The 12241-nt window shown below is 51.0% G+C and overlaps 1 protein-coding gene across 1 annotated transcript; it reads left to right on the top strand.

Annotated features, from left to right (window-relative positions):
* Nucleotides 1–4535: 4535 nt before the first annotated feature.
* LOC309332950 (elongation factor 2-like) lies at nucleotides 4536–10919 on the top strand. The gene is made up of 6 exons (XM_081846338.1): nucleotides 4536–4790; nucleotides 4947–5054; nucleotides 6286–6639; nucleotides 9342–9524; nucleotides 9627–9759; nucleotides 10660–10919. The coding sequence occupies exons 1-6, from the start codon at nucleotides 4542–4544 to the stop codon at nucleotides 10851–10853; spliced, it is 1221 nt and encodes a 406-aa protein (XP_081702464.1). The 5' UTR covers nucleotides 4536–4541; the 3' UTR covers nucleotides 10854–10919.
* Nucleotides 10920–12241: the final 1322 nt, after the last annotated feature.

The following is a 12241-nucleotide window of genomic DNA, read 5'->3' as shown; positions in this document are numbered from 1 at the left end:
GATCAAGGGAAGTAATAGTGCCACTGTATTCTGCTCTGGTCAGACCTCACCTGGAGTACTGTGTCCAGTTCTGGGCACCACAGTTCAAGAAGGACACTGACAAACTGGAACGTGTCCAGAGGAGGGCAACCAAAATGGTCAAAGGCCTGGAAACGATGCCTTATGAGGAACGGCTAAGGGAGCTGGGCATGTTTAGCCTGGAGAAGAGGAGGTTAAGGGGTGATATGATAGCCATGTTCAAATATATAAAAGGATGTCACATAGAGGAGGGAGAAAGGTTGTTTTCTGCTGCTCCAGAGAAGCGGACACGGAGCAATGGATCCAAACTACAAGAAAGAAGATTCCACCTAAACATTAGGAAGAACTTCCTGACAGTAAGAGCTGTTTGACAGTGGAATTTGCTGCCCAGGAGTGTGGTGGAGTCTCCTTCTTTGGAGGTCTTTAAGCAGAGGCTTGTGTGGCTCAGATAACCCCTTTCAACCATGATCTATGTTTTAGGCAATATCACCATTGATATCCTTGATTAATTTATGAGCAGAGGGCGATGTATAGGTTACAGATTTATTGTAATGTATGATGGTGGTCTTTGTTTTTGTTTTGCTTCGGTTCCTGTTTGTCTTTTGTTAGTTTTGGCGATTTTAAATTTGGAGGTTTAAGTATAATATGTTGGTATGGGAAACTGTCGTGTAACGGGCCAATGGCCGTAATAAAGATCAATCCAATCCAATCCCTAAACAGGGCTGCCTTCTTGTGTCTTCTAATGCCGCCGGCCCTTGAGATATTGACAGGGCTGCAGGGTGTGGCTCTCATATCCATGTCCGGAGGGACAGGGAGCAAAACATCTCTCTCTCCCCTTTCCCCACCCCATGCAGAATGGCAAGGGGTCTCTGCATCCAGCAGGGAAGAAGGTGGTGGGAGTGTGGAGCCCAGCCAGGGCTGGCTGTGGGCAGGATCCTTGCACTGCCGGGGGTTGGACTAGATGCCCCTTGGCACCCCTTCCAACTCTGCCATGCTCTGATTCTCTCGAGCAGCTGAAGGAACGGGCGGGGGAGCAAGATGCAGAAGAAGGGGAGGCACAACCACACCCCCCCACAGCCCCCTCTGGCCTGACCCACGGGGGCCTCATCCCAGCACACTTTGACCCCCCTGGTTTTATTTTTCTGCATTCAGCTGCCGGACAACCCAGCAGCCTGGCCCCAGTTTGCCAGCTGATGTCACAAAGTGCTGCTTTGCAAGCAAGCCTTATAATGCCCTGCAAGGGGGATGCCTGTCAGATGACAGAGTTGGGAGAGAAAGATGAATATTGAAGGTAGGAGGCCTAGAGGAGATGAGCAGCAGTAGTATTATTATTATTAGTAGTAGTAGTAGTAGTAATAGCGTCACCCGTCACTGGTGCACGGGGCTGGACTTGTTGACAGCTGTCGATAGCTTGCCAGGTCCCTGCCTCTCAGCAATGCAGCTGTGCAGAATTAGCCCCTTTTCACGCTGCAAGAGCCCCCAATGGATGGTGTGGACACAGCCTTTGGTTTTAAGGGAAAGGCTTCTAGCGGGCTTCAGCTTGCACGGGGCAGGAGCCTAGTGAGATTTATTTTTTATTATTTTTTTATTATTTCTTTGCACCATCGCTGCATGTGACTCTTGATAAAAAGCAAATAATTCCTTCCAGTAGCTCCTTAGAGACCAACTAAGTTTGTTATTGTTATTCAGATACCTTCAGATATCTGCATGCACACGAAAGCTCATACCAATAACAAACTTAGTTGGTCTCTAAGGTGCTACTGGAAGGATTTTTTTATTATTATTATGTTTCGACTATGGCAGACCAACACTGCTACCTGCCTGTAACTAGAACCTTGACAAAAAGGTCCCTGCCCCGAGGGGCGTACAATCTTTTGTATGACACAGGGAGGGAACAGAGAACGGTTGAGGTCCAGGGTGGATCCTGAGTCCTCCTGCGACACATAAGTCAGAGTCTCTGAGTTTAGACTTTGGGATTCCCGGACATTTCCCCATCAGGGATTATGGTGGAGAGGGAAGATGGAAGGAGGCTGGGAAAGGGAGTTTGAAGGGGGGGCAGGTGAGGGTCGGTTGAGAGCGGTGGGTTCTAGAAGGGGGCACGGGGGGGGGCCTGGAGCTGAGCTGGGCTGAGAAGCAGCAGAACAGCCACCATTGCTGTGAGAATGTGGCGGCAGGAGGATTCGCTTTATTCAGGTGAGCCACGGAGCCAGGGCTTGGCTTCTACAGAAATGGTACCTCAGGTTAAGAACTTTGCTTCAGGATGCTTAGGATGAGGACAGAAATTGCGCAGCGGTGGCACGACAGCGGGAGGCCCCATTAGCTAAAGTGGTATCTCAGGTTAAGAACAGTTTCAGGTTAAGAACGGACCTCCAGAACGAATTAAGTTCTTAACCCGAGGTACCACTGTACTGCTAAAGCCCAGATGCCTCACACCCCACCTCCTGCATGGGGCAGGAGCCTGGTGAAATTACTTTCCTATTATTTCTTTGCGCCATCACTGCCCGTGACCCTTGATCAAAAGGATCCTGCCCCGAGGGGCTTACAATCTTTCATGTAAGGGCACAGGGAGGGAACAGAGAAAGGTTGAGGTTCAGGCTGGATCCTGAGTCTAGGTCTCTGAATTTAACTTTGGGATTCCCGGACATTTCCCACCTGTAACCTCTTCCTCTGTTTTTTATTTTCCTTTCTGTCTCCTAGGACAAAAGAGGCTCCTCAGGCGCCCCAAAGAGGCTCCTCAGGCGCAGAACAAGCACCCCTGCCAGGCACCTCTGGAGATTGTGGTAGGTTAATTGCACGGGGAATCCATTCCCCACATGTGCAGGGAGGTCATGGTGCTGACCTGAGTGAAACAGGGCTGGGTTGGGGGGTTGCAGTCCCGTCTCGCCCCAGCCCCTTGCCCCCCTCCTTCCAAGCCAGGGGTCAGGCGCCCAGGCAGGAGCAGGCTGGCAGCCTGTGGGGACGTGGGCCTGGGCAGCCTGGCAGGGGTGCTTGTTCTGCCCCCCTAGAGTGTACAATGTCCTTCTCTCTTTGCAGGGCCGTGGTTTAGGGAAGCAGCAGCAGCCCAGCGGTGCAGCGAGACCCAACAACATCTGGAGGTATGTTGTGACCTTGTGTGGCCGGGGAAGTGTTTCCCGGTGATCCTGGGGGTGGAGGAGGAAGGCCTGATTTAGAGATCCCTGTACTTTTATGAAGAGGGTTTTCTCTGTGGTCCAGGCAGGGCCCTAGCTAGGGGGTGGCGAGGTGGGCCCTCGCCAGGGGCGCAGGTGAGGGGTGGGGCACAAAATCGACTCCAAAATTTGTCCACCAACATGTCTAAATATAGAGGTGATAATAATGAATATTATCATCTGTATATTTATTTGGTTCCAACTCCTCCAAGCAACCAGACTAACAGAGCTTGTTTCTTCCTTAGGCGAGAGGCCCCCCAGCACGAGTGGGGAAAGGCTCCAGCGCCTGCTCCCGGGACAAAGATCGGCAGAACATCACGGCGGTTCCCGGCGGTTCCTGATCCTCGCCTGCCTCACCCTCAGCAGGGTAGGACTGCTGCACCGCTGTGGCTGCTGCTGAAGTCCCCTCCCCACAAATAATACAGGTAAGAGGAAGAAGGGAGAATTTGCACGGAGGAGGGAGAACACCCTGCTCCAGACTTCCAGACGAACTCTCATACTTAAAACCAAGGCGTTCCTACAAGAGCCAGTATCAAAATAACATGGAAGCAGTACAGAAATGGATAAGGCGGAGCTATAGCTGATAAGGAATGCAGTGTCACCATCTGCAGCGATCAGGGAGCCCAAGAAAGTAAAATCTCTCACTGCCTCCATTTCTTAGAATCATAGAATCATAGAGTTGGAAGAGACCACAAGGGCCATCGAGTCCAACCCCCTGCCAAGCAGGAAACACCATCAGAGTACTCCTGACATATGGTTGTCAAGCCTCTGCTTAAAGACCTCCAAAGAAGGAGACTCCACCACACTCCTTGGCAGCAAATTCCACTGTCAAACAGCTCTTCTTACTGTCAGGAAGTTCTTCCTAATGTTTAGGTGGAATCTTCTTTCTTGTAGTTTGGATCCATTGCTCCGTGTCCGCTTCTCTGGAGCAGCAGAAAACAACCTTTCTCCCTCCTCTATGGGACATCCTTTTATATATTTGAACATGGCTATCATATCACCCCTTAACCTCCTCTTCTCCAGGCTAAACATGCCCAGCTCCCTTAGCCGTTCCTGTAGTTTCCCCCTGGCAGTGGCTCATTCCAAAAGAACGCCAGTCTGCCCCCAGAGCAGAATTTCCAGCCCCCCCCCCGCTGCTTTTGCTGTACTGCACCTTCCCACCACTTCTGCACAATTCTCTCCCCCCCCCCCTTTCCTATCCTTCTTCCGCATGTCTCAACAAATGAAACTGATCTGTAAAAAATGTTACCTGGAGAGAGAAACAGATTGCACATACTTTTGTAAACTAAGAAAATCTTTTTTTAAAATACATGTTTTTTTTTTTAAAAAATCTCCCCCCTCTCTAGAACCATCCTCATGATGGGCCGCTACGTGGAGCCCATCGAGGACGTGCCTTGCGGCAACATCGTGGGGCTGGTTGGCGTCGACCAGTTCCTGGTCAAGACAGGCACCATCACCACCTTTGAGCACGCCCACAACCTGCGCGTCATGAAGTTCAGCGTCAGCCCCGTGGTGCGCGTCGCCGTGGAAGCCAAGAACCCAGCCGACCTGCCCAAGCTGGTGGAGGGGCTGAAGAGGCTGGCCAAGTCTGACCCCATGGTGCAGGTGAGCGTAGAAAACCCATCGAGGCCTTCAAAGGGTTTTTAGGTGTGGGAGATGACAGGGGGGCAGCACATTGTCGTTTTTGGGATGGGGGGCGCTTCTCGGTTTGGGCTGGGCCTCATTTCTGCTTCATTCCTTTCACTCTTCCCCATCTTCCAGTGTATCATTGAGGAGTCTGGGGAGCACATCATTGCTGGCGCTGGGGAGCTGCATCTGGAGATCTGCCTGAAGGATCTTGAGGAGGACCATGCCTGCATTCCAATTAAGGTACCGTATTTTTCGTCCCATAGGGCACACTGCCCTATAGGATGCACCTAGTTTGGGGGGGGGGAATAAAGGGGGAAATTATCCCCCAGGCGCAGGGCTGGCGCGGGGGAAGCCCAAGCTTCCCCAGCCCCCACAACAGCCTGCTATCTGCAAGCCTACGGAGCCCAGCGGGAAGTCACGCCGGTCTCCCCAGGCTTGCGCAGAGCTGCACGAAGCCTGGGACTGCAGGCAGCTCTGCGCAACCCTCAGGAGACTGGTGCAAAGCCACGCTGGTCTCCCAAGGGTTGCGCAGAGCTTCCTGAAGCCTGGAGAGCGAGAGGGGTTGGTGCGCACCAACCCCTCTCGCTCTCCAGGCTTCAGCGAAAGCCTGCATTCGCCCCATAGGACGCACACGAAAGCTCATACCAAGAAGTGACTTAGTTGGTCTTTAAGGTGCTACTGGAAGGAATTTGTTTTGTTTTAGTTCCATAGGACGCACACACATTTCCCCTTCATTTTTGGAGGGGGAAAAATGTGTCCTATAGGGTGAAAAATACGGTAATTGCACCACGTGACAAGTCTCGAGCCCAGTCTTGGTGGACCCGACCACAAGAGCACTCTCACCCTCCCTTGGTTCCCAGCAAGTGGTATTCAGGAGCATTACTAGAATGAATAATAATAATAATAATAATAAATAATTTATTATTTATACCCTGCCCATCTGGCTGGGTTCGCCAGCCACTCTGGGTGGCTTCCAACAAAATAATAAAATACAATAGTCTGTCAAACATTAAAAGCTTCCCTAAGCAGGGCTGCCTTCAGATGTTTCTATATAGAATAAGAGGCCAAGGAGAGCGTATGTTTAGAGAAGATTGGAAAACATTTTTTGAATATATGCGGTCAAAATTGTGTACACTTGAAAACGCTGTCAGCATTAAGATAAATTCAACTGTGTCAAAAAGTTTTGATGGATGCAATAATGGAATACTGAATGGCATAGCTTTTGTAAAATATGCAGGGATTTATAAACCATGAAAAGAGAAGAAAGGAAGTCATTGATCTCTTAAGGATGTAAAAAATGAGTATTCTAAATTGTAAAACAGAAAATTAATTTAAAAATTATAATAAATAAAAACAAAGCCATTGCTACAGACTATCTCAAGGCAATGTACAAGAAGCAATAAAGACAGTCCACATTGGCTTTGAAGCGGCTAGGGACTTAAAAATTATTATTATTTAATCTTTCTGGCAGAAATCCGACCCGGTGGTCTCTTACCGCGAGACGGTCAGCGAGGAGTCGAGTGTCCTGTGCCTTTCCAAGTCTCCCAACAAGCACAACCGCCTGTACATGAAAGCCCGCCCCTTCCCCGACAGCCTGGCCGAGGATATCGACCAAGGCGACGTCTCAGCCCGCCAGGAGCTGAAGACACGGGCCCGTTACCTGGCCGAGAAGTACGAGTGGGACGTGGCCGAGGCCCGCAAGATCTGGTGCTTCGGCCCGGACGGCACTGGCCCCAACATCCTGACGGACATCACCAAGGGGGTGCAGTACCTCAACGAGATCAAGGACAGCGTTGTGGCAGGCTTCCAGTGGGCCACGAAGGAGGTAAGCAAGAGTGGGCGCCCCTCATCGCAGGGCGGTGGGCTGTCTGCGTCCTGCCTTCTTGGAACGGAGCAGAGACTTGCTGCAGTTTCCGTATAATAATTTATTACTTGCACCCCGCTCATCTGGCTGGGTTTCCCCAGCCGCTCTGGGCGGCGTCCAACAAAATATTAAAATACAATAGTCCGTCAAACATTAAAAGCTTCCCTAAACAGGACTGCCTTCAGATGTCTTCTAAAAGTCTGGTAGTTGTTTTCCTCTTTGACATCTGGTGGGAGGGTGTTCCACAGGCCCTCTGCCTGGTTCCCTGCAACTTTTGAGTGCTTTGTCACATCAGCCCCTCAAGGCTGTGTTCCAGCTTTAGGAAGTTGAATCAGCCTCGTATGTGATTTCCTCTTGCCTCCCCCTGAGTTGCGAAGGGGCGTCCTTTTAAGGGGTTCACTTTTCCTTGCCGGGTGTTGCTTGGCCTGCGTTTCTCCTCCGTGATCGAGGAGGGTGGGGGTGTCGTCTCCGAGTTCCCCTTCCTCCTGCTGGGTGCTCTGTCCATTCCCCCTCTGAGGGCCTGGGTACTGCCCAACACACACACACACACACACACACACACACACTGCCTCTTCCTCAGGAGGAGCTGCCATGGGCAGTGGGGAGATGGTAGAGGATGGGGCTTTCAACCTCAGGGTCATAGGTTCTGGTCCCACATAGGGGAAAAGATTCCTGCGTTGCAAGAGTTTGGACCAGATGACCTCTGCGATCCCTTCCGATTCCATGGGACGACTGTACTGCGGGGCAGGGATGGAAAGGGAATCAAAGGATATTTGCATCTCCCCTGTTTCTAGTCTCCCAATTCTCTCTTTTTATATATAATAATCATCATTAGTTTTCAATTACAATAACCCAGTAATAGCCTCATTATAACAATGCAAAAGTACCGTATTTTTTGCCCTATAAGACGCACTTTTCCAGCTCCAAAAATGAAGGGGAAATGTGTGTGCGTCTTATGGGGCGAATGCAGGCTCCTTGGCTTCAGCGATAGCAACGCGAAGCCTCCGAAGCCTGCGCTCCAGAGGCTTCGCGTTGCTTCTGCTGAAGCCAGGAGAGTCTGCTCTTTGAAGCTGGCGGTGGGGGAAAGCAGCGCTTCCCCCATCGCCAGCCCCAGAGGATGGGGGGCAGTGGGAAGGCACGCGAAGCCTTCCTGCTACTCTCCAACCCGGCTTGGAGGCTGGCGGTGGGGAAAGCAGCGCTTCCCCCATCGCCAGCCCCAGAGGATGGGGGGCAGTGGGAAGGGGCGCAAAGCCTTCCTGCTACTCTCCAACCCAGCTTGGAGGCTGGCGGTGGTAGAAAGCAGGCTTTTCCCCAAGGAGGGAGAAGGGACGGACTGGCGGAGTCCGTCCCTTCTCCCTCCTGTGGGCTTTTGCGGGAGATGGGGGAATTCCCCCACCTCCCGCAAAAGCAGGCAAAAGCCCTGCGCTCTTTAAAGGGGCTGCGAGGCTTTGCTGGCTTTTCTAGGAGATGGGGGAATTCCCCCACCTCGCAGAAAAGCCGGCAAGAGCCGCGCAGCCTTTAAAGAGCGCACAGCTCTTGGGGGCTTTTCCCCAAGGAGGGAGAAGGGACAGACTGGCGGACTCCGTCCCTTCTCCCTCCTGTGGGCTTTTGCGGGAGATGGGGGAATTCCCCCACCTCCCGCAAAAGCAGGCAAAAGCCCTGCGCTCTTTAAAGCGGCTGTGTAGCTTCTGCTGGCTTTTCTAGGAGGTGGGGGAATTCCCCCACCTCCTAGAAAAGCCCGTAGGAGCCGCGCAGCCTTTAAAGAGCGTGCCGCTCTTGGGGGCTTTTCCCCAAGGAGGGAGAAGGGACTGACTGGCCGTTTCAGTCCCTTCTCCCTCGTGGTCGAAAAGCCCGCAGGAGTCACGCGCGACTCCTGTGGGCTTTTGCAGGAGGTGGGGGAATTCCGCCACCTCCCACAAAAGCAGGAAGAAGGTCTTGGAGTAGCGCACAGGCTGCGTGCAGCCTGTCCGCTGCTCCCAGAGCTGCGGGGGGGAAATCATATTTTTTTCCTTGATTTCCCCCCCTGAAAACTAGGTGAGTCCTATAGGGCGAAAAATACGGTATATACAATTGCTGATTCCAATTATTCAGATGCCAAATTAAATAATTTAGGTGGCCTCCCGTGTGCTAGAATTGATTGTTTGATTATTTGCTTTATTTCTGCGTTCCAAAATCTTACCCATCTCAATTACACTCCAGTTAAAATAACAATCCCTTATACAACAACTGCAGCACTAACGACATCTATTCGTATTGACATGTTACCTTAAACCTCCTGTGTGTGACAGTTATTCTGTCCCTGATGTTCCTTCCTGTCCTTGTAAAATATGATGCCTATCCTTTCTCAGTTGTTGCTGCTCTCCATCATATCTAGACTCCGATTCTCTGCCCCTTAGTAGATCACGCTCTTCCCATCCTCTGGTCCCCCTGGGCGACTCCTCCTCCTCCTGGCTCTGACAGTTTGCAGGAAGAAGGCTGACCATAAGCTGAAGGAGGCATTGGTCCTACCTTTGCTTCTTGGCTGCTATGGCAGAGTGCTTAATTGCTTTTTTTTTAAAAAAAGAACTACATTGCCTGCTTTAGAGGAAGGACAGAAAAGTTGGCTTGAATGCAAACTAGAAAATGATTTTCTCTCCCACCCCCAACCCCTCTCTTTTCTCCAGAGTGACCTTTGCGAGGAAAACATGCGCGCCATCCGCTTTGACGTGCACGACGTGACCCTGCACGCCGACGCCATCCACCGCGGAGGTGGCCAAATCATTCCCACGGCCAGAAGGTGTCTCTATGCCTGCGTGTTGACGGCTCAGCCCCGCCTCATGGAGCCCATCTACCTTGTGGAGATCCAGGTGGGTAACTGGAGGCAGGCTGTGTTCTTAAGAGGCGGCAGCAGCCCGCTGGCTTGACTCCGTGCAGTGCTGTAACATATACCCGCTTTCTTCCCCTTCCAGTGCCCAGAACAGGTTGTGGGTGGCATCTATGGCGTGCTGAACAGGAAGCGGGGGCACGTCTTTGAGGAGTCCCAGGTGGCCGGCACCCCCATGTTTGTGGTCAAGGCCTATCTTCCTGTCAACGAGTCCTTTGGTAAGTGTCAGCTTTTATCAGCCTCCCTTGGCACTTGCATCTTCCAGGTAACCGTTGTCAGCAGCTGGAGGTGTGAAGGATCGATCAGAGGTTGTCTCCCAGGCTAAAAGTGTTGGTACTTACCTTTAAAGCCCTAAATGGCCCATTATACCTGAAGGAACGTCTCCACCCCCATCGTTCAGCTTGGACACTGAGGCCCAGCTCTGAGGGCCTTCTCGGTGGTGGTGCCCTCCCCGTGGAACGCCTTCCCATCAGATGTCAAGGAAATAAACTATCTGATTTTTAGAAGACATCTGAAGGCAGCCCTGTTTAGGGAAGTTTTCAATGTTTGATGTTTGATCGTGTTTTTAGTATTCTGTTGAGAGCTGCCTAGAGTGGCTGGGGAAACTCAGCCAGATGGGTTGGGTATAAATTATCACTAATATTAAACCACAGAGCCTAGGACTTGCCGATCTGAAGGTCGGCGGTTCGAATCCCCGTGACGGGGTGAGCTCCTGTTGCTCGGTCCCTGCTCCTGCCAACCTAGCAGTTCGAAAGGACGTCAAAGTGCAAGTAGATAAATAGGTACCGCTCCAGCGGGAAGGTAAACAGCGTTTCCGTGCGCTGCTCTGGTTCGCCAGAAGCGGCTGAGTCATGCTGGCCACATGACCCGGAAGCTGTACGCCGGTTCCCTTGGCCAAGAAAGCGAGATGAGCACTGCAACCCCAGAGTCGGTCAAAACTGGACCTAATGGTCATGGGTCTCTTTGCCTTATGCCTCTAGGATGCTGCTTTTAGTTAAGACAAGGAGCTGGTTGTGGGGTGTGTGGGTAAATTTGAACACCTGTATTTCTGTCGTACAGTTTTGTTTGCTTATAGTATAAACTCTTCTCTGTCTCTCTCTCTCGCTCCCTCTTCACAGGCTTCACCGCTGACTTGAGATCCAACACAGGTGGCCAGGCTTTCCCCCAGTGTGTGTTTGACCACTGGCAGATCCTGCCCGGAGACCCGTTTGACAACACCAGCCGCCCCTGCCAGGTGGTCGCCGAGACCCGCAAGTGCAAAGGGCTGAAGGAGGGCATTCCCGCACTAGATAACTTCCTGGACAAATTGTAAAAACCAATCAACCAAGCAGAATTAAAAATGCCACACCAGATGTAAAAGAATAAATTTAAAAATGTATGTTGTGGGACTCCAAATTTAACTTGCGTAATAACATCAGTGCCGCAGCTGTCTTGCAAAAGGCATTGGGGCCAGTTCCTTGCTTGATCTTCCGTCTCGGGGCAGATTTTAAAAAGAGCCGTGTCTGCATTCAGCCTTAGAGGTTCCCGGCCGTCTGCACACGAACTAGCGGGGCCGCTCACCCAGTGCCATTAGAACTTCCAAAAATAAATTTCCATTTGATGCAACTGAAACGTTGCCCGCCTCCATATTTATTTGACGCTCGGAGCCAAGTGAAGGGGGGGGGGGACCTGGTTTTTCCTCCCTTGGTTTGCAGGTTGGGGAGGACAGGCAAACTTCCGAAAAGAAAAGGGTGCGTGAAATTTCATTCCATACTCAAATACTGGATTTGATGGGGAAGGGGGGGCAGTCTGGAGGAATTTTCTTTTAGGATTGGGAGAGAAAAGGGGGGGGAGGCTTTTCTAGTTGGGCAAAAGCTAGAAGGCCCGCAGCCTCTCTGCTAAATGGGTGCCATTGTGCAATTCAATGTATTAGTACCACTGGAATAATAAATTTAATAAGACGAGGCTGCCTGTTGTGTTGGATGTCTTTAAGAGCTGTTGAGACCTGAGCCCACACATTTTTTTTTAAAATAATATTTATTAAGGTTTTCCAATTTAATACAAATTAAACAAAATATCCAATTTAGAATCTTTATCCAATAACATCCGCTGAGCCCACACATTTAGAAGCAAGGGGGGAGCTCATCTGTGCTGTACGAAAGCAGTTTTACTTAGAAAACGGTGCGCTTAGTGCAGGGGTTGCATGTGTGCACATAGTTCTTTGCTGGCGCCTGCAGGACTGTTGTAATGAGGCCCGCAGCAAGCATTCAGCCGTAGCCCATAGACCAGGCTGCAGTGTGTGGTGCCCACAGCAGTTTATCTGGTTTGGCAGATAATGCCCACAGGCCTCAAAAAGATTAGTGGTCCTTGACTTGAAGCTTCACAGCTCCCTGATTTTGGTGTAGACTACTGTCCTGCAACCCAGGGTCGGTCTTTTCAAAAGACAATAGAATTTCAACCTGTGGAGCATTAGCGGCTGAAGGCCCCTGGGTTTAATTTTTGTGAATAGCTGGTCAAAAACACACAGGATGGTTTTCGCAAAGTCCCAGCAAGCAAATCAGGATGAGTGCTCATTAACTTGTAACCACCCCCTCTTCCCTTGCAAACAGCAGGCTCGATGAGGAATAGATATAATCGAACCTGTTTGCAAGCAATCAAAATAGGTCGCCTGGGGACTCGCAGACATGAATAAAGACCAGTAGTGATTGAGTGAATGATATC

Source organism: Podarcis erhardii, assembly GCF_964252035.2.
Source record: "Podarcis erhardii genome assembly, chromosome: 18".
NCBI lineage: Eukaryota > Metazoa > Chordata > Lepidosauria > Squamata > Lacertidae > Podarcis > Podarcis erhardii.
The sequence above is the reverse complement of the archived record's forward strand: the minus strand, read 5'-3'. Positions and strand labels throughout refer to the sequence as shown.